Source organism: Squalius cephalus (genome assembly GCF_949319135.1).
Source record: "Squalius cephalus genome assembly, chromosome: 9".
Taxonomy (NCBI): domain Eukaryota; kingdom Metazoa; phylum Chordata; class Actinopteri; order Cypriniformes; family Leuciscidae; genus Squalius; species Squalius cephalus.
The window spans coordinates 24753612-24776890 of NC_137130.1; the positions used below are offsets into that span (position 1 = coordinate 24753612).

A 23279-nucleotide genomic window follows, 5' to 3' on the forward strand; every position below is an offset into this window, starting at 1 on the left:
GAACTCCTCTGTATACCAAAATATTCTAGAGTCAAAAGTGAAGCCATCTGTTCGACAGCTAAAGCTTGGCCGAAATTGGGCCATGCAACAATGATCCTAAGAACACCAGCAAATCTACACCAGAATGGCTGAAAAAGAAAATAATCAAGCTGTTGCACTGACCCAGTCAAAGTCCAGACATCAACCCGCTGTGCATAAGCACATGCCCACAAACCTTAATGAACTGATGCTACTGTATGTTGTTGAGAAGAGTGGGGCAAAAATTCCTCCAGAGCGATGTGAGAGACTGATAAAGTCATACAGAAAATGATGACCAAGTTATTGTGGCTAAAAGTGGCTCTACAAGCAACTAAGTCGCAGGGTGTATTTAGTTTGCCACCCATAGCTTCTCCATTTCGGCTTTACTTTTGTTAAATAAATAATGACACAACGTAATACACAACACAACGTTTTTCATGTGTTGTTGTTCATCCGAGGTTGTATTTACCTATTTTTTAAGACCTGCTAATGACCAGATTATTTATTTTTTGTCCTGATACGTAAAACCATAGAATTCAAAAGGGTGTCCTTTCTTTTTCATATGACTGTATATAATATGTACCATGTAAACATACTCTAACAGTAACTAACAACATAAAAATTCCTCCAAAGTCCAAAAGGCCATTTATAGCAACTATTCACCTTATTCCGGAAGTAGCACTGGGTGGCGCCATCCGCGTAATCTCACTTCCTGGTTTAGCTACTTAGCGCTTTGTTTGCCCTGGTCCAATCTGTTATCTGTCTTGATATAAGTAGATAGACTGTAATATTATAGCCAAATGCGTTGGCCTATGGTTATTAACAACTGCTGCAACGTACTAAAGTACATTTCACTTGAAGCTTTTGAAACAATGCCACAATCAAATTATTTAATAGCTGTGTCTTTCTAATAGCTATTACTTAGTTATGAAGATGTGCACAAACACTACTACATGTAAAGTTTGAAACATTATTACACCATTGTTTGCTTAATCACCAGATACATTTGCATTTGCCAACAGATAAGAAAAAAATAGCCACGAACTGGTGTAGAAAGAAAGTAGAGCCTCAACTAGATGAACAAGAGGGTAACGTTAGCTTAGCTAACTGCTAGCTGCAATTTCTTATGGTTTGATCTCTAACACAAGTAATGGCTGTAAAATAAATCCAGCGACTGAATTCTAGAGGACCATAGCTTTCAAACAAGGTATAGCATGTGTATGTGTCCTGTAGTGAGACCATTACAACATTAGATGTTTGTGGCTAATGTAGGCTAAACAGTACACATCGGCCGGGCTGCGATCAGACAGGCAGACGGGTCATATAAACACCTAAAAGTCGTTTAAAAATTACCCCGAGAAACAGTGCATTGCTGTGCTGTTGGTACACACGTACATAGCACATTTGGCACAAATTAGCTTATCTTATGTGACATTTTATCAGTGAGACTTCTCTGCAGTTCTCCTCGAAATTGAATGAGGGTCCGCTAAACCGGAAGTTGGTTTACAACGGAAGTACTGGACAGAAGTAAAAGTGGGCGGGGCGGAATAAGGTGAATAGGCTGAACAGATCTCAGCCTTCCTGCGAAGTTTATACCTAACTCAGTACTTCATGTAGTTGCACCATTGTCAGAACATGGGTAGTAGTTTGCAAGTCTTCATTTAGTCGCATATGTCCAGTACACTCAAATAAAACGATTTATAGTATATGGCAAATCTCAACTGCTTGATTGATTGTTTATATCGTCTCAAAATGTAAACTATATTATTGCCCAGCTCTAATCTGCAATGCAACTATAAGGTATGAAGATAAACATAAACCTTGCGATATTATATAAAGCTGCGTTGAAAAAAATGGATATTATAAAAAGCAAGATAGAAATTAAAGTTACTTGACTAATGGATGTATAATGTTTACAATGTAAACAAATATAAGTCTTAAAGGTACAGTAGCAAAAAGAGCCTTGTTTGATTCAGAGAGTCAGTGAGAGAATCGAAAATGGTCATGTAAAAATAAATGTGTGATACATTTTGGCTAATGACTTCAAAAACCTAGAAAATAGCCCCTTATCCCACCAGACACTACAAGACACATGATGCACAACCAGTAGTGTACAGTATCCCTATAACTTACAGGAACTGTGAGGATTGTAAATATTACGAAACATTATTGCAAGAATGAACAGGTTTGAGAAGACCAGCTAAGACGGAGTATGTGTGGGTCAGCAAGGCTTGGTTTATCTCGGTTTGCTGTGGGATTGCAGGTTTTGAAAGTATTAGTGTAACGCACTCACAAACAACACACACACACAAACACACAGACGCACACACAAACACACGACTCAGCGATTCTGTGAATTTCTGTGAAGACTGAAAAATACAGCTGATTGTGTGTCATTGGGAACAGAGGAAAAGGCGATGGGGTTTAAGGAATTTAACCCTGAGAAGATGCCCTAAATGCCCTCAAACTAACTAACCAAATGCCAGAGTGACCGACACACATCAAACTATAAAAAAAAAATGTATGTACCAAAGTCATTTTCAAATGACCTGAATACACGTGTGAATAACCACCCTCTCATTTGTTCATCAACACATGTGTTTGAGTAACTAAACCCAAATGAAAGACAGCAAGACCATCCATGTGAGGTTCAGAATGAAGACAAAGCTCTGGGATCACAGCAAGTCTATCAGCTGGGGAAATCATAGGGCTAAAGCCTGCTGTGTGAACAACTAGCAGCGCTCCTGTATGCTAACAGTCGTGATATTTCACAGCCGAGCCCCCTGCCAGGACCCTGCTCTGAATCGAAATGCCACATCACATTTCCTTCAGCCATTTTCCCCGGCTAGAAAAGGTTTATCAGTCAGCATGTACCCTAGCGTGAAACATGTGTCTCCAGAACAAGTCTTTCTTCAATGAGCTTTATTGTTTTAATCATCATGACAAGCAAAGTCATTCAAACTGCAATTCTGACAAAGGGCGCAAGTGTTTGAATAAGCACCATCTATATGTCTTAGGCTTGCGTTGTCTAATCTGCATATGCAACATCTGTTCCTCCGCCGTGAAAAGCGTCTTAATGATGAACAAGACATATGATGTCATCAGCCGAAGCAGATGGATCACCGTCATCTAAAGGTACAGCGGCGAATGATATTCTGAGGGCTTAAAGATGAGCAGATACGCAGCTGTTCGCTCAGGAAATCACACAGTCTCTCATAACCTCTCGCTCTCTCTGTGTCAGTCACTCACAAACACATGTAGACTTCGGTCTCTATTGTTTGAGGGTGAACAGACAGGTTCCTCAGAATTATTGTGCTCCAGGGAGACAGGGACAGGAAGTGGGGAGGTTCTCTAGGGAACAGGGATGCCATCAGACCTCTGCGGGCTCTGTGAGTGAGCGCTTTACAATGGCTACAGTAAACAAAGCTTGTAAGGCCACAAAAAGACCTTCTGTGGAAAACTGTCAGATACATGTGATGTATAACTTACCCAACCTGGGGAGTAATATTTTTTCCTGATACTCATTGGTTGGTTTTGCAGGAAGCGCAATAAGGTTTACAGAGGCCAGACGGATGTTCTTTTCAAAAGAAACTCACGCCAAACCAAAGCGGTGGCTTGGAAGGGATATATTCATCAAGGAACCATGAAATTACAGCCAAGGACTTGGTTGTGTTTGACCACAAAATTTCTGAAAATGCAGACATGGGAGGATTGTGGGAATGTGTTGCAATATCTGAAGGAAATGTCTCTCCGATCATCTGATCAACAGAAGATTCAGATTACAAAATTCTATCTTACTTTTTTGTTTAACTTTTCTTGCATCTATTAATCTATGAAAATGCATTACGTTTATTAAATTTATAAAATTTACCAAATGTATACATTTGTATTTGTTTATTAAATGTATACACTTATTAAAATGCAATAATTGCTGAATAAATAGATTCATTTTGATCATTTTTTCTTTTCTTTTTTTTCATAAAACCATTTTAAACCATAATGAAAATATAGAGAACATTTATAAGAACTTGGTACAAGTGCTTTACACATATTTTCGATCACGGTTATTATAGTAAACTAAAACTTAAGGCATAAAAGAATAACATTTTTGTAAAATACATTTTTATATAAAAATACTGCAATTAAGTAATATAATTAAACTTATTTTATTTCAGCTAGTTGCAAAGGCAACATTTATCATTTTCATTTAGTTTAACTTGATGGATGAAATAACTAAAGCTGAAAAAATAAAAACTATATCAACATTTAAAAAATAAATGAAACTAATAAAATGACAAACAAAACAAAATGAAACTAAAATTTAAATGAAAAAGCAAAATATAAAAAAAAATATTAATTAAAAACTAGGCTATAACAGTATATCAATAACGCTAAAATAATACTGCTTTGTGCTAGACATCATTCTTATGTCACTGACACAAATATGTATTTAGAAAAACCAGCACTATCTGCAACAGACTGAAATACTCGCAACCTTTTAGACACCTCTGGTATGTAATAAAGTTCAGCATTACCCACATTTGGTTACTCTTCTGTCAATCCCACAATGCCATGCGCAAGCCTGCTATTCCCAAGCCTGTTATTCCCATACAGAATTCATTGAAAACACTTGCTCATGCTCCAACTCAGCTCACACCAGTGCACATGTAGGGTTAGCCAACCTCGCCACTTCCTAATGAGAATGTCTATGTGTCAGTCCCCTTAATGGGCTACAAGACTCAGCAGTCGTCGTCCTCAGCCAGCCACAGGACCGCTGGTATGACCAAATTCATCAGTCTGAGCCCAGTGTTGCTGTTAATGACCAAGTGAGAGTGAGATACCGTCCCACAGGCTTATCTAGGCTTTGAGATCAAGGGAAATAGATGCACAAACACACAGACAGTCTAAATGCTGAAATTCGTAAAACAACGTCAACACTTTATGGATTTATTCTTACAATGATGATTTTGCCATTGGCTATTGCATCAGCCACTCACGTATGTCTTGTACAAATGACAACACGTTTTGCTTATGGGTGATAGTGTGCACTTGTTGAGCTTGGATGATAATTCAATCTCACTCCTGTTAAACATCCTTTCTGGATTCCCTTTCTGAATAAATTTGCCATTCGTTTTTTTTTTTTTTTTTTTTTTTTGCGGAACGTTTCTGCATGATTGCCCCACAACTGTCAAAACTTGTGAAAGACAAACAAGCTCAGGTGTCTCATTAAAGTCTGTCTCAGAGTCAGTTTTACACCCACAGTATCAAATGAGTTTAGGTGAAAAATTAATTGCAAGAATAATGACCCCTCTAGCAATATTAATTATAATTCTAAAATGTATCTTTCTTTCTTTGGTGTCGATAATAGTGAACACTTGAGAAACAGAGCTCTAATAAGTGTAGCCCATGTCACCTACAAAAAAAAATAAATATATATTTACATACAGTAATTTACCTGATGACTTCAACAACCATCTATGATAAAACCATCACAATGTATTCTGGCATTCCGCATACAGAACACCCAATGTTGTCTTAGAATTTAGCAACAACATTTTTGTTGAGTAATTTCCTGGCATATTTTGGCATTCATTCGGCCTCTACTCTTTGGCAAACCATAACACCTGGAGTGTGCCAATGATCCCCAAAAATGCTTTGTAGACAGCTCTCTAGGATTTGTAACAAATACTGCAACACTTGTGTATCTGTGTAAGGGATATCAGTGGTAACTGCCAAATAGCTCATTTGCACCTGCTTAAAATGGGGAAAATTCAGCAAAAGGAAACATAAGGGTCACGGTGCTGGATAGTCCCATCCATTTCCTCTCAATGGTGTTCTGCAGAGGGTGATTCAACCCGTGAAAAGGGGAAGGAAGGATGAGGAAGAGGAAACATGGTAGCAAAGCCATCATCCTTCACTGTTAGTCTATCTGTCATTGATTTGCTCAAAACTCCCTCCTTTTGTTTGCCCATAGGGTCTCAGCAAATCCAGACTCAAGGCCAGAGAGAGAGAGAGAGAGAGAGAGAGAGAGAGAGAGAGAGAGAGAGAGAGAGAGAGAGAGAGAGAGAGAGAGAGAGAGAGAGAGAGAGAGAGAGAGAGAGAGAGAGAGAGAGAGAGAGAGAGAGAGAGAGAGAGAGAGAGAGAGAGAGAGAGAGAGAGAGTCTGTGTCAGAGTAAATGCAGCATGTAGTGAGACAGCAAACACACAGAGCTTTAATGGTCACTTTAGCTTCTTTAGTGTTAAACAGACTGAAAAGACAAAAAAAAACAGCCGTTTTATCAGAGTCTGGTAACAGCATAGAACAAAGAGAGACTGTTAAAGAGGGAGTGAGAGACTCCTAGACAATCAATGATGTGATGTTAAACAAGAGCTGAATTGATTCACTTGTGCTTGGCATGTAACAAAAAAAACACAGTAAACATTTAGTTCTGACAGTGCTCAGGGTCTGTAGCTTTGGCACATAACACATAGTCATAGTAAGAATCGATTCAAGTTGCACAAATGCAACCTATTATGCAAAATTCACTTTTACATGATGTTTGAACATAAATGTGTCGACAGTGTGTGTACACAACCACCATATAATGGTAAAAATCCACCCACTTTTATTTTTTTAATCCCCATAAATCATAAGCAGTGTCTCAGAATAAGCCGTTTTCAGATTCTAGCTTTTGTGATGGCACAAAAATGGCACGACTCCTGATGGTCTCTGCCATACAGTATTAGCACCTCAGTGAGCTGTTCACAGTTCGCCATGTGTATCAGCTCGCCAGAGCATTTAACTGCAGCATTCAAGTAAGAAATGTATTCTTATTAAAGCTACTAAAGCTATTCAATCAAGAGCAGTGAGTGATTTTCTGTTTTTCTTTTGTTGTTTTATTAATATTAACAGCATATTTAGCGTTAGGTACTGTATATTACGCTGCTTTCACTTTAATACACAGATCTAATATACACATGCGATTTCTTTACTTCTTGTTTTTTGCACAGCCAGTTTTCTGGAAAGCTGTGTGGGGAGCAGCAGCTCATTTGCTTTTAAAGATACAGTACATAAACGAAAACAGCATGCTTTTACTTTCACTCAAAAATGGGCATTTACAACATGGTATAATCAATTATCTGTGGGGTATTTTGAGCTGAAAATTCACAGACACATTCTCTGGACAACAGAGACTTATATTACATTTTGAAAAAAGGTGCATAATAGGTCCCCTTTCAAATTTAACTTGAGACTTGACTTGTAAACAAGATTTGACTTGAATTCCAATTTACAAACTCAGTGTACAGTAAGCTTGTTAAGTAGATAGTATTACTAAATGCAATAAAATGTATTATTATTATTACTATTATTATTTAATCGTCTAATTCAAGTAAAATCTAATAAACTTTATTTTAACTTCAAAATAAATTCCTAGAAAAAGCAATTACAGGTCATATTTTACTACTCAAAGAGAGAAAGAAGCATTATTCTAATGGTCTGGATTTGGTCAGTTTGGCATATCTTCCATCAAAAAAACAAACAATTTTGGTTTATCTAAAAACCTCTACTTTGGTCTCTACTCATAAAGTAACTTCTCATACAGCTACTGTATTATTTTTTATTCAAAATTCATGCTGGATGGTCTCATCTCCGCAATGCATTATGGCACATTCTAGGGAATTTTAAATTGCTTTATCAAACATTTAAAAAAAAAAAGAAGAAGAAGAAGAAATCATGTACTTTCCCCACACAAACAACAAATGCATCTGTATCATTTCTCTTTCATAAGGCGGAAGAAAATTCTAGTGGTCTTCTCTGCCTGAGGGCATTTCTGTTCCAATCCGACAAAGATGTACATTCAACTGAGACTAATTACATTAACCACCAGCAAGAAGTATAGTGCTGTCATTCACACAAAAACTGGAAAAATGAGAAATATTGTATCACCCCGAGTCTTATTACTGTCTCTTCATAATCGACACAGTATGCAAAACACAATCCAACTACATAAGTGAGTGCAGCTGGGCTGGTATTAGTTGCGGCAGGTCTGTAAGCACTGCAAAAGCCTGGATAAACCGAGCTGAGAGCCGACCGGCCGACCGGCATGCTGAGGATCTTGAGGGAAAAGCAGGATTTAATGTGAGGGAGTGTAGGCAAGCTGCACTGGTCAGACATGAACTCACTGAGACACACGGCCAGATGGGTATCTGCTCGTCCTGAGCCGGTGAGGTCATAGTGATGCCAGAATCATGCCAGCGTGCATCCTGACAATACTTCAACTAGTTTAATGAAGCACAGTGTTGATAAAAATATGACACAAAAAAAACTATAGCATGGCTATATTAAAAAAACTAAAAAACGAGAAAGAATATTACTGTTGAATAATAGAATAATAGATAAAGTCTGGGAATTGAAGCGCTTTGCTTTCAGGTTAATTATCTCACCTAAGCAGATCCTATATTATAGTAATCAGATATATTATAAAATAAATAAAAAATGACTCAAATGTGCTCTTTCTGTAACAGCATATTAAAACGCGTCTAAAACGCAGATAATAAGTAAAGAATTCACAATATTATGTTGCAATAGTGAAATCATCAATATGAATTCAATTTAAAATATATTTTAACCGACAAAATGTAAGATATTTAAATACTATGATATATAAGATATCTAAGATATCAGATACTAGATATTTAAAAACTATGAATCAAACAGAAAACTTTATAAACTGTTTGTAAAAATGTAAAACTGTGAAGCAAGCTACAGATATATTCATGTTTTTGTCCAATTTATTCAGAGACAAGCAGCTATGAAAAATGCATTTTTGTGTGAAGCATGCAAAGACGCAAATTATATCATCAATAGGAGTTCACTTCCATGATTTAGAATGAACTGATCATAACAACTACAAGCCATAGTTCACTGCACACCAGATCAACAATTTCAAGAGAAACCGAGTCAGAAAAGCCTCTTTCACACCAACTAAACGAACTCAACATGAGCAACAAACTGGTGTCACTATAAAAGCTCGGTTGGGTTTTTGTGTAGAGCTTAGCGGATTCTCTAATGCTGATTCGCTTTCGCTGATAATCAAACCCCACTCAAAAAGCACATGACTCCAGCTCATGGTGGCTCTTATTGAGTGTGGATCAAAGGCCCAGTTCTGATGGGGAAAAAATATCTTGCAAGAGAGAGCTCAGGTCATTGTGCTCTACATCTCCAGCATGTTTCTAAAATGATTATTTCACACTCTACCACCTTTCAGCAGTGAGCAGGTGGGGAATTGAGCGGTAAAGTGTATGTTTGTGGTGATGAGATGTCTTTGTAGTACATTCTGTACATGCATTAAGAGAGAGCAGCAGATGGTAGAGGGAGGTTTGGGATAGAGTCATACCACCATTACATTCATACCCACTATCACCCAACACCACAGCATCTCCAGTGTTGGTGGCAGGATGGGGCTTGATCTTACAACGGAACTGAATCAACACTGAACTGACTTCAGCTGAACAATGACACTATTTTATTTTTAGAGCTGCTTTACAGCCGAACTGAACTCTGTTTGCATCAGTGAATCATTGTTTTCTTGTTGATCACTGTAAAGCAGCGTTGAAACAATCTATATTGTATAAAGCGCTGTCAAAATAAAGATGACTTGACTAAATCATGGGTTAAACAGACGCCTTTGACCGTTTGCCTCATCTGCTTTTACAACACCTCACACCCAGTTTTGTTTTGTTTTTTCATTTTAAAAGATTAACTTTTAAAACCACGTCTCGAGACCATGTTGTTTGTGTTTTTAAAAGCACAAAGGCATTCTTTGTTCATTAAGTAGAATCAAACTTAACTCTAATTGCAGTTTTGCTACTGAAATTTAAATAAGAGATCCTATTAAAAAGTATTAAAGGAATAGTTCACTTAAAAATGAAAATTCTGTCATAATTTACTCACCCTCAAGTTGTTTTAAAACCTGTATGAATGTCTTTCTTCTGCTGAAGATATTTTGAAGGACTCCATTGACTTTCATGGAAGAAAAAAAAATACTATGTAAGTCAATGGGGTACATCAACTGTTTGGTTACCGACATTCTTAAAAATGTATTCCTTTGTATACTATGAAAGTCAATAGGGTACATCAATTGTGTGGTTACCGACATTCTTCAAAGTATCTTTCTTTGTGTTTAGCAGAAGAAAGAAATGAATACAGGTTTGAAACAACTTGAGGGTGAGTAAATGATGACAGAATTTTAATTTTTAAGTGAACTATTCCTTCAACGCTCGCACACTAACAATTGCTGTGACACTTAGCAACTAAATTATGTATTAAAACAGGAATGATGAGAATTTTAAATATTGAGAATGTTGCTTAAATTTATCACCTACAAAATCATTCAGGCATTCAGACCCCCCCCCCAAATCAAACTGGTGGCGGATCTAACTTGGAAAGGAAGGAAAAATGCATCTCTTTGCCATCTGTAACCATGGTGACGTGCCGCCCGGTGTGGCCCTGTTGCGCGGGGACGGTGATTGTGTTTTTTTTTCTTCTTCTTTTTTTTAAAGATCTGCATGATTCACGTAGGTCACATTTTCAGGTCGGAAAATCCGGAATTCCGGATTAATCCGGAAAAATCACATCCCTGATCATTATAATCCTATGTTAAACATTCAACATCCCTAGCATTGGATATGCAACATTTGGCCCTCTCTCTCTGGCTTTTACTCAAAGCCATCAGCCTGGACTTCATTTTGCCAAAAGGAGAACATACCCTGATCATAATCAGGTTCCAGCATCAACAAATACCCACTGCCTTTCATCAGGCCCAATTACCTCTTCACTAGGAGCCGAATACATTTCCCCTTTTAATATGAGGTCTCCAAGAGCCACGTGTACGAGAGCCTCATGTGGAGTCCGATCAACCTCTCGGCTTACGGCACACATGCTAAAGTGCTCTTTTTACCCCATGCATGCATATGGAAAGGACCATTCACCTTGCAGACCGCAGCATCATTAAAGGCAGCACAGGGGTAAAAGCACAAACACTCACATAACCTCTTAAACAGAGACATTTCTATGACCACTCCGATGGAAGCCGATGGCCAGCTAAGGCAGAAAGGCTAAGAGTAAAGTTTATCCATGAGTAAATGGATTCTGTTTAAGTGGAGATGAAAGCAACCCATTGAGACGAGGACGCTGTAAAAGACTAAGGGGTCTGGATTGACGTCTATAACCTCGCCGCTCAGGAAGCAGCTTTATTTACTCTTAAAGAGGCCAAGACTGGAAACCAGGCCTCGTGGGCCCCGAGACTTCAGAGGGCTGCTGATACCAACATCAAAGGTTTATTGAGGAAGTAATGCAGGTAGTAACAAGAAGGTCTGGATGTGAGATTAAGTAGCGGAGAGGCCAGCGTCCCGGCTGGTTCGACTTCCTCGGTTTGTGTAGGACGAGCCAAAGAGGGGAACGCTGTCACAACAACATTATCGCATGTGCTAACCGCTCGTCTTCACAGCTGGAGTTCTGGGAGAGATAAGGCTTTGTCGGGACCCTTATTACCCAGCCTGGTGCCATTGTTAGCAGGCTGTTTTGAAGTACACAAAGCCGCCTGCTTGAAGGGGTGCGAGGGTCTTTTGTTACATGCTCCGCACTTCATTTTTAATCTGCTTCTGTCGTGCAAAAACACCACAAACCGAACAGGAAATGAGTCCTCATTCTTTCTCTTTTGTTCATGGAGTCATATCTAATATCACTATTACTATTTCATCCAGACAAAGCTCTATCCCCCACCGGGCGGCCGTGCTATTGGAGAGAGAGATTAGGGCTGACTGTGCGAGGGATGCGTGAGGTCCTCGGTGTGTGGCTTTTGAAGAGCGGAGGAAGGTCGTAAGACTCTTTTCTGCAACAGCTCACCTGGCAGGTGGAAATACGTCAGGTAGTCAGACAGATGTAGAGCGTCCAACCCACCTGCCGATTCTCCTTTCCCCTCTTGACATGGGCCAAACTACCGCCGCATGTGTCTTCAGAGAGACATCACTGCACATGGTGCCGCAAAGCAAGTCTTCATCTCTCTCAAGCAACCTCATCCTGTCATTCCATTCAAATGGCATCATCTCTATCAAACTATTCTATCTCCTGACTGTCTGAAGCCTGTCCTTCATCTGCAGACTGATACGCTCTATTCACTGGCCAACGCAGAAATCTAGAGTGCAGGGTAACCAATAAAATGTAGATATACACTACTGTTCAAATGTTTAAAGAAATTAAAGTCACCATGAAATCAAAATGGACATTTCTTGTTTGTTTTTTTATGAAATATTGCAGTTTTTATTTTATTGCACATTCAACGATCCAATCAATTCCTGATGGACAAAATCAAATCTCGACCTGCCTTATTTTCTCTTCTCGAGAAGCCGTTTCAATCGGATATACATCACGATAAGAAAGAAAAGACAATTGTTTTATTTAAACTTTAATAGTTTTATTCAGCAAGGACGAATCAAAGAATCCTAAAATGAAAGGCATTTCAGTTTCCACGAAAATATTAGGCACAACTGTTTTCATCATTGATAATAATAAGAAATGTTTATTGAGCAGCAAATCAGAAATTATTTCATTCTATTCTATTCACCTTAGTTTGCAATGCTGATGTAAGACATCCGATTCCTTAGCTGTTATGGGTAAATAACTGGAAGAATAACAGTGCAGTAAAATTTTAAACTAGTTGCGCTACAAACCAGTGCGTTTATAATTACGTCATTACATTTAAATAATATGGTAAGAAATACCAGTTTGCAAAATCTAGCAGCACAACAAGCTGTTTTGTACAGATAAAATGTACAGGTGGTGGATGATGCCAGAAGTATTTATTTTCTTATTTACGTACTTTTTAATGTACTTAATTTCTTACACACACACACACATGTATATAAATCTTAAAAAAGTTTGCAACCTTTACCTTGTATTGTTTCTGCTCGTAATGCTCTCACATTCCTCTTTTTGCAGCTTTGTTTCTAAGATTGACAATGACAGCTTTCTCTACCTTCTGTCACCATCTTTTTTCTTCCCTCAGCCCTTTCCTTTTCTCCATCTACCTTTTTTGCCATTGTCTCATCATCTGTCACTTCTCTATCAGGGTTTCCATCTCCTTTGCCTTTTTTTTTACATTTCAATCACTCGCTCTTTCAGCTTTTGCTCTTAAAATGTATCTACAGTCATCTTTCACTGTCTGTTAGCTATTCTTCCCATACATTAATCTCCCTGACTACCGTATCTCATTCCAGACAGTCCAGTCACACACAGAGACGTCATTCCATCAGTCACAGAGTCAAGCAAACAGTTTAGAAATGCAAAGCTCAATGCGTGTCGCCTGCAAAATCCAGCAATTGCTCACTAACCAAATAAAATCTTTACTGTCACCACACATAAGGTGCCCAATTTTGTACATTTGGAGACCTTATGCATTTATTTCAATCCACTGAAGGGAATTAATCTCCTGTGTGCAAGCAGAACTAGTGGTTTGTGGGTAATGAGTCGCAGTCATGCTTCAGACCACTGCATACTAACTAATCAGTGAGAATGATGCAGTGAAGGGTGCGTTCAACACAGCATGCATGAGAGTCATAATTGAACAGTGAGAGTACTAATTCACTAGATAAATTTACTAGAACAATGTGTAAACAAGTGTGAATTGTCTTTAATATGGTGAAAAGTTGACGTAATAATTTACCACTTCACACACATTAGAGACAATAAAGTGGCCTTCTTCTGGAAATGTGGGTGATATTCTACTTGGAGAATACCAGCAAACATGGAGAGGACAGCAATTACATTTAGTGAAACATGCTCACAAAGTACTAAATATAATCTGGATTAACAGTGCTGTTATATTGAGAAATGATGATCACTAACATGGTTTGCATTGAATTTTTACATTATTTTTGATAAATGTGTGTCCAATTATATATAAATTATTGGGGGAAAAAAAAGTAAACGTTTCAAATGTTTCATAGGTCTAACCTTAATTTGGACAGTAAGTGTGTTTACATGCATTTAACATGCAAGAATAAGATGGTTATCAGTATATTGTTGCTCATGTAAACATACTCATTGTTTTGAGTCAAAACAAACCCTTCCCGAATGACTTCAATGGTTTTTGAATAACTAAAAAAATAATTAAAAAAAAATTTATTTTAGTGCTGGGCAATGATTAATCGCGATTAATCACATACAAAATTAAAGTTTGTGTTTATGTGTGTGTACTTTATTATTTTGTATATATAAACACACACATAATCATGGATATATTTAAGAAAAATATATATATATGTATATATATATATATATATATATATATATATATATATATATATATATATATATATATATATATATATATATATATATATATAATATAAATTATGTATAAATATATATACAGTATATACATGTAAATATTTCTTAAATATATACATGCATATGTGTGTACATATATACAAAATAATTATACACAGTACACACACATATTATGTAAACAAACTTTTATTTTGGATGTGATTAATTGCGATTAATCGTTGCCCAGCACTAATATTTTAATTATAAAATGAAAAAGTGCACATGTAAAATTGTGTTTAAATATATATATTTTAAATTGTAATAATATTTCACAATCATGGTATTACTATATATTTTGTATAAATAAATGCAGCTTTGGTCAGCATGAAAGCCTTCTTTCAAAAACATTTTTGAATAGTATTGCACATACATTAACATTCATTTAAAAAATACATTAAAATGTAATGCATTACTTCTTAATTTTACTGTAAATTGTGTGCTCCAAACTCCAAAGACTTGCCTGTTACAGGGCAAAAAGGTAATAGTTTGTTTAACCCCAACTATTGAGTCAAAATTCCTCTCATGCTGCTGTGAATTTATCTAAATAAATACATGAAATAAGTTGACAGTGGAGGCTGTAGCTCATTTCCTGCGAGGGGCCAAAGTTTGAGTGGCACTGCTATGGTTCCAGCCAAGTGTGCAGGGTTCTCAGCATTTGGTTATTTACAGAAAGTGCTGAGTAGGGCAGAATTTGGATGATTGTGGATCGACGGGCACTAAGCTGAGGGAGATACAGGAAGAGCCAACACACAGCTGCACAGTTGCAGTGCCTGACTTCACACAGGCCTGCATGCTCCAGCACTTCCCGTAGGAGCGCCCTGACCTCATGCGCCACTTCCCGCCCAGCACTGAATCAACAAGCATCGATAAGAGCAGGAAACCAGTCTACAAGGTGGGCAGAAGGGTGTGTGTAAAGAGGCCAGCGCTCCGGCGACGGGTGCGTGGGTTGCCAGGTTCATCAGGAAAGATATCAAACAGACAAAAACAAAGGGAGGGAAAGTTGAGGGGAGAGAGAGTGACAGGTGAAGACGTCTGAACATCCAAACAGACAAAAGCTAGCATACTTACACGTCCTACGAGGGTTGAAACAAAGGCAGGAAGCTCAGGACTTCCCGTCCTCAAGGCTTGAGGAACTACAGCGTGACTATGACCTTCCACGGCTAAGACAGCAAACAGAGCCCTGTTGGGCTTTAGAGACAGACATGACTGTGCAGAGAAATGTGTCCTCAGAGACACATGATATCACTGCAGATGACCCAAATAACATGCCACTACATTTCCTGTTGGACCTTACAGTCTTCTATGCAGTCTTAAAGCTCCATTATCTATGTGGGGTTGTTTGATTCAGTGATTAAACATCTGAATTGGTAAATTAAAGGCAGTGGGTTCGAACCTGCAGTGATGCAAGACACTTAAATCAATAGCTCATCCGTTTTTCGGAAACACAAATGGACATTTTTTTTAAATATCCCTTCATCATTTTTGTCCATCCATTGAAAGTCCAAGCAAACAAATTTTTCAAGCTTCAAAAAGTACAAAAAGGCATCCGAAAAGTAATCTGTATAAATCAAGCTGTTTAATCCAAGTTCTCCAAAGAGATAATTTATTTATATGAAGTTTTAATTCAGGCTTTTATTCACATTCAACACTGATCAATGCACATACATACACACATAAAATAGTAAACACAGAAGGTCAACTGAACTTGCTTGACGTGAGAACCAATTGGTTTTCTTTCTCTTAAAAATATCTGAATTTGTCTTCCAAAGATTAACTAAAATTATACAGGTGTGGAACGAGGTGAGGGTGAGTTTCAATTTTTGATAGAAGAATCTTAATTTTTGGACAAACTGTCACTTTAACATGTGATTTCTCTAGCAGGGCTGTCACTATAAAAAGTGTCTAAACAAAAATTCTACTAATGTGGGGAAAGCTGCTTCTGACTGCTTTTAGAGGGAAACGCTGCCCATAACTGCTGGTCTAGGATCAATTTTCTCTGTAATAATGGCATATTGGTGAAACAGATTTGGCAAACAATCCCATGCGTATTTGTGTTTGCACTTTGAAGAGCGTTTTTATTTACAACGTTTTGCTGCATTGAGCAATGTAACCAATCCCAAACACATCTGTTGTTTTCTTGAACAAATTGGCCAATCAGAGGTGTTTAATTTAGAATCCACTCATTGGTCAAAACGCCAGTTTTAGTTCTGAAGGCTTGTGAATCCTCTAATTGTATCAAACGAAATTCTAGACGCAATGTAAATAAATGATTAACTGTGCAGTGTAAACAGCTTCATTGATTATAACGAAAACTGCGTGAGATCACGATTAACTAAAATGAGAGAGCTTTTTTTGAGATTATAAAGCTCTTTGCACACTTTCTGCCTTGCCAAATCACACATACAGAAGCCTACGCTTGCTTTTCTGTTAAAATGAACAGTGGTTTGTGAATGTAGATGCTTTAAGACAGGTGTCACCAACCCTGCTCCTGGAGGGCTACTGTCCTGCAGACTTTAGGTCCAACCCTGTTCCAACACACCTGCCTGTAATTATCAAGCAACCCTGAACAGCTTGATTAGCTGGTCCAGGTGTGTTTGATTGGGGTTGGAGCTGAAATCTGCAGGACTGTAGCCCTCCAGGAGCAGGGTTGGTGACACCTGCTTTAAGATTTCTGGTTTAGAGGCTCAAAACTCTTGTCAGTGTTTCCTGCAACGTCACTTTGAATCTACAGCGTCATGCTGAAACCGCATCGTAATGTCTTTGCAGGCTGTACACACACATGCACACAAAAAAACAATCAAACAAGCACAGCAACCAGTGCAATCCAACTCACAAACAAATTCTATAGGAAACACTGCACCATCTTGCACAAGCAACCCAAGCCACTTGCAGTGTTCATGAACAGGGTGTTTGTTTTGTATATTCAAGCATTGTGTTTTGTGCAATTCATGCACTGGAAAGGAAAAAAAAGACCAAGAGAGGAAAAGACTTTAAGAAAGGTTTATTAGCAATGAATAGGAAGAGGTGTAGATGACTGAAGAACTGATGACTGTAGCGCTGCATTCGATTTATTGTAGTTAGACAGAGAAGACTCTTACCAGCTCACGTGGAAGGAACATCTCTTCCTGTCTGGCCACAACCAGACACACACTGTCCCCATGCTTAGTACTGCGTAACATGGCCACCAGTTCCTCCTGAGAGCGGCCTGTAATGTCCACACCGTTCACCTGAACACACGTATGCACATGGTTTCAATGGATTTCATATGCAAATTCACAGTGAGTTTTTCCATTTAAAGTAGTCACATATTACTATACTAGAAATACTCCATCTTACACTAGAACGAGACTCACTTCTAGTATCCTGTCACCTGACTGCAGGCGGCCATCTTTGACAGCAGCTCCTCTCGGTAAGATGTTTTTGACGAGGATGGGGCCGGGCCCGTGCACTGAAGAATCTCTGGTCACAACGGTGAAGCCCAGACCTTCAGGACCTGTGAGGAGATTGAGAGAGTTTAAAGTGATTGACAGATGAAACCCAATAATGCGCTAATTCGTGTGTGAAGCCTTTTCTCTCCGCAGTCAGCACGCTTATGTCAGCAAGGAGTCTGTGAAATAGCCCAGCTTCACGTCATACTTGAAGTGTCATATGGTATATAAACAACCGCTAAGCATCTTAAAAGCATCCATTGGAAAGTGTGAGGCAAGTACTTTTTTTTTTTTTTTTAAAGAAATGTAATACTTTTATTCAGCAAAGATGCATCAAATTGCTCAAGTGACAGTAAAGACATTTCCAATGTGACAAAATTGTATTTCAAGTAAATGAAATGCAGCAAACATTACATGCCTGCATTATAAACACCTCAAACCTCAAATAATCATTAGACTGTCTCTATAGATCTCCTCATAGGCTATACTGTACATTGGGGTGGGTCTGTCTGAGGCCTGTCAGGGAGAGTCGGGCTGATAAAGGCTGTCCTTGTGCGAGACTGAGATTAGAGTCACCCGGCTTCAGAAACTGAAGTTTAATTTCACATATGAGCACATTTCAAAAAGCCGGAGTGACAAGGACAAGCAAAAAGAGATACAGAGTGAATGAATATGAAAGCAAACAGAGAAGCGAGAGGGAGAGATCATGTTAAAAACCATACGCATTTCTTAAATCAAACAACCCTTTGACCCACAACAGAAACATCATTAGCCATATAAGAACGACCTCCCGAAACTGACATTTACACTCTTTAGATGAAATTCAACAGTTCCACATAAAAAATACTGTAAAAAAAAAAAAATCTTAATGGTTAAAAAATAAGCATCTACCAAGAAATCATTTGTGTGATTCCTTTCAGCCCAGATATTAGAGGAGGCTGCTGTCTAGCACAGGTGGTGGTCCATTTAAACCGTGCTGCCGCCTTGACCTGTGCATATTGCTTCTTACGGCGTTCTTGATGCTGTCACGGTGACTGATAGGTAGATTAGAGAACGGGCTATAGCCCCCCGTGTGACACGAGGCACGTCTTTAGGGCGGATATTTCCAGTCCTGTCCCTGAGCTCAGGGATAAAATGATGGACAGAGCATGTGGGTGAAGATACTAAAGAGTAGACGGCCTCAGGGCAAGTGGTTGTTCTTTAACACGCTATGACTTCAGAGGACAATACATATCGAAGCCAGTTTGTGGAAAAATTGACGGCATTTTATGCTCGTCATTTAGCACAATCGTTTTACGGTCAGCACTTTTTTGTTCCAGCAATGAATTTATATCAGCATTAATGGCAGAATCAATAAGAACTTAATAGACTTTGCAGCCTGAAATTATAGCTTCATTCATTCGGTTAGACTGCCAAAACCCCCAACTACAAAGTTGACCAATGTTGGAGTGAGGGAGAGAATCATATTAAAAGACAGTACATTCATTTAAAAGATATTGCAGGAATTTCATTGCTCAAAAAAAAATGTTAGTTTGAGTGTACTACAGTGTATGTAAGAATTCTTTTTTAAACTGGGGTCCAAGGACACTCGGGGGATAAAAAAAAAAAAAAAAAAAAAAATTAAAACAAATAACTAGAACTATTCAATGTGATCAAAAACTATAAAAAAATGTTAATGTTACAAAAAAAGGTCAGGACATTTTAATATCCCAGGTATCAGTAATCTCAGTTATTACTACACTGTAAAAAAGCACATCCATTTTTTTTTTTTTTTTGAGTCAAAAATGCTAAGATGTTTAAAGAAACTAGTCAACCCGCTGTCTGAACAAAATAAGTTTGAATTGAACAATATTACTGGATTTATTTTAAACTATTGTTTTGTCATTACTGTTAGTTATTTGTTGTGATTTTAAGAGCTAATCTTTTTACATTTGTTGACTGTCACCATTCTTGAAGTTGCCATGTCAAGTGTTTAGGACTACGTACAATCATCAAAAAAAAAAAAAATAAATAAAAAAAAAAATAAAATAAAAAAAAATAAAAATAATAATAATAATAATAATAATAATAATAATAATAATAATAATAATATATATATATATATATATATATATATATATATATATATATATATAAATACTGGGTTCAGCCTAATAAATGCTGGGTTCAGCCTGTTGAGTCATTTGTAATATTTTTACCCAGGTCCTGGGTAGCAGGTAGTTTTTCTGTAACTCTGCTGGGTCATTTTTACTGTCGAAACAAATGATGAAGCCCCTCACATACTAGTGGAGCAGCTAAGTGCTTATGTTTTGCAGAATCGTTCATACAAGCGTGAAAATTGGCATGAGCAGTCTCCATGGGTCACTTGACAAGAAAATTGTCCGAGCCACTTGAAATTTCAAGATGGCGGCCATTTTTCAAGATGGCTGACACCTTAGTGGAGCAGTTAAGTGATATAGTGGTTTATTTGGTGATACAAGCATGAAAATTGGCATGAGCAGTCTCTGTGGGTCACTTGACAATAAGCCACCTACAGCTACTTGAAATTTCAAGATGGCGGCCATTTTTCAAGATGGCCACCACCTTAGTGGAGCAATTAGGCTTAAGAAATCATTTAGTTGGTGATAAAAGCATGAAAATTGCCATGAACCTAATTGCTCCACTAAGGTGGTGCCATCTTGAAAAATGGCCGCCATCTTGAAATGTCAAGTAGCTTTGGGTGGCTTATTGTCTAGTGACCATCAGAGACTGCTCATGCCAATTTTCATGTTTGTATCACCAAATAAAACAATATATCACTTAACTGCTCCACTAAGGTGTCGGTCATCTTGAAAAATGGCCGCCATCTTGAAATTTCAAGTAGCTGTGGGTGGCTTATTGTCTAGTGACCATCAGAGACTGCTCATGTCAATTTTCATGCTTGTATCACCAAATAAACCACTATATCACTTAACTGCTCCACTAAGGTGTCGGCCATCTTGAAAAATGAAAAATCTTGAAATTTCAAGTGGCTCGGACAATTTTCTTTTCAAGTGACCCATGGAGACTGCTCATGCCAATTTTCACGCTTGTATCATAAACTGAACGATTATATCACTTAGCCGCTCCACTATACCTAGCCAGCGCTGGGTCAATGTAACCCAAAGTTGGGTAGTCTGTGCTAAACCGGTTAAAACTGGAAACATTTGTCAACGGTCATTTTGAGTTTTAAGGGGAAACTTCCTGAATGAAATGAAGGTTTGTGTTACATTTTATTCCAATCAAATTATTACTTTACAAATAGGGTCTCCAGTCTCACATTTTACCTTTTTTGTTTGTACATTGTACATTTTACCTGTTTGTACATGTACGGTCGCAGCTAACGTCTGCTTGAAACGCTAGCCTTCTACAAATGCAGCCTACACCAGATCTACACTCAAAGTGCACATGTCGCCGCCACCATGGAAATTGTTCTCCTTCCGCCAAATGAATGCGCGACCAGGGCTGAAACACATTGCGACATGGCTGTCATATGTAACAAAGTTGCCATGCACTCCAGTGACTACAATAGGAGCGCTGTTGATCTAGTGCTTTAGCGTCGTAGCTGCGGTTGCGTGTTTGACGTGTTGAAACTTAAATGTCTAACAGATGAGATGGCACATGGTAAAGCTGTTTTTGATGTAACTTTAAAACATTAATATATATGATTGTCGTTTAATAAACTGGAACGGCCGACTGATACCAGTTTTCTTCCCACATATTCCCTTTGGCCCATTATCAGGTTGACTGACCCAAACAAACTCAACAAGCTGGGTCAAAATAACCAGCGCTGGGTTCCCAAATAACCCTGACCTGTTTTTTTTTAGTGTAGACATCTTTGATTTTTGTAAGGTGATTTTGTCTTCAAAAAATAAATAAAAAATGTATAGTTCACTTCACATATTTAGTGTCTTATTAAACAAAACTCAGCAAAAATAAGAAAAGTTCCTTTTTCAGGATAATGTATTTAAAGATAATTTTCTTAAATCCAAATTGGAAAGGGTTTGAACAATGTTTTTCATGCTTGTTCAATGAACCATAAACCATTATTGCACATGCACCTATGGAACAGTCCTTAAGACGCTAACAGTTTACAGGCCGTTAAGACCATTAAGGTTAGCGTTACAAAAACTTCGGACACTAAACAGGCCTCTCTCCTGACTCTGTTCACATCTGCAGTCCTCATGCCTCCTGCAGCAGGACTATGGCATGTTCACGCAGGTGATCAGGGACCCTGGACACCTTTCTCCTAGTGTTTTTCAAAGCAATAAACTGCAATGTCCGTAGCGTAAAACGCCCAATACAGTGCTACAGGGAGACAGGAAAGACAGTTCTTGCAGTGCCAAACCACATGAGACCATATGTCCCACCAGACATGTTCGAGAACTTGCAAATGCCTTGGTTAAAATCAAGCAAGCACTGGCAAATCTGCTGCAGATTTGAGGATTAGACCCACTGTAGGACATAAAGCAGCTGGTGGACACACCAGATACAGACTCAGATATTGATTTTGCTCAGGGACTCATTATTTCATTACTGTTCGCCAAATGCCAGTGAAATTTGTTCAGTTTATGTCTCAGTTGTTGAATTTTTTATGTTCACACAAATATAAGCATGTTAAAAAATGCTGTAAAAAAAGCATTTGAAAAGCAGTTCTTTTTTTGCTTAGTTTATATGTACACTGATACCAAAATTGTAGATCAATTTATGGTTACCAATTCAAAATGTATTGAATATATAATCTGTAGTTGCCTAGAATGTATTGGCTGAATGAGGTATTCATCCTTTAGTGAACAGGAGACCTGTAAAATCTGAATGCAGTGTTGAATTTAAGAAACAATTCGTTTTTTAGTGTATCTTTCCCAGTTGTTTACCTTTCTTAAGGTCGATTCTGAGTCTCTTTCCACCCTTTTTGTTTTGGATTTGTAGAGGTGAGGGTCCCAAGCTGTTTTTTAGGAGGGGGCTTTCGGCACTCTTGCCTCTGGGGGTGGGAGAGAGGCTGAGGGGTAATGGAGAGCCCAGAGAGCGACTCTCAGGACTGCTGCTGGACTCCTGAAACTCGGCTTGCCACCCTGAGGAAGACTCCACAGGCCTCACCATGGGCTTCACCTTCAGCGGCGGAGGGTCTTTGGTCCGTGTGGATGCATCAGGGTTTTCCGAGTTGAAGAGGTGGCCGATCACAGTCTTCTCAAAGCGTTCTTTATTAAAAACTGGAACAACTTCTAACCGAACGAGGGGTGAACGCATGGCTTGACGGAATATTTCCTGTGCTCTGGTAAAAGACAAGGGAGAGAGAGATAAGGGACACAGGATATAAAAAAAGCAATTAAGAGACAATCAATTTTTTTATAATTATTTGCAGGTTATTTGATGAAATAAATGAACCTGGAAACTAAAAAGGATGGAAATTGTAATATATTGAATAGTCTTGGTTTAGATAAAACTCA

General features: G+C 38.2%; 1 protein-coding gene across 4 annotated transcripts in view; it reads right to left on the reverse strand.

The window, feature by feature from the left end:
• Positions 1 to 23279, reverse strand: part of pard3bb (par-3 family cell polarity regulator beta b) — a 316476-nt gene that overhangs the window by 177808 nt on the left and 115389 nt on the right. For all 4 annotated transcript variants that reach the window (XM_079882104.1, XM_079882103.1, XM_079882105.1 and 1 more), the window contains 3 exons: positions 22707 to 23104; positions 17740 to 17879; positions 17485 to 17613 (listed from right to left, as the gene is read on the reverse strand). In XM_079882104.1, the coding sequence (XP_079738230.1) occupies positions 17485 to 17613; positions 17740 to 17879; positions 22707 to 23104 (667 nt within the window). The remainder of the gene's footprint in view (positions 1 to 17484; positions 17614 to 17739; positions 17880 to 22706; positions 23105 to 23279) is intronic.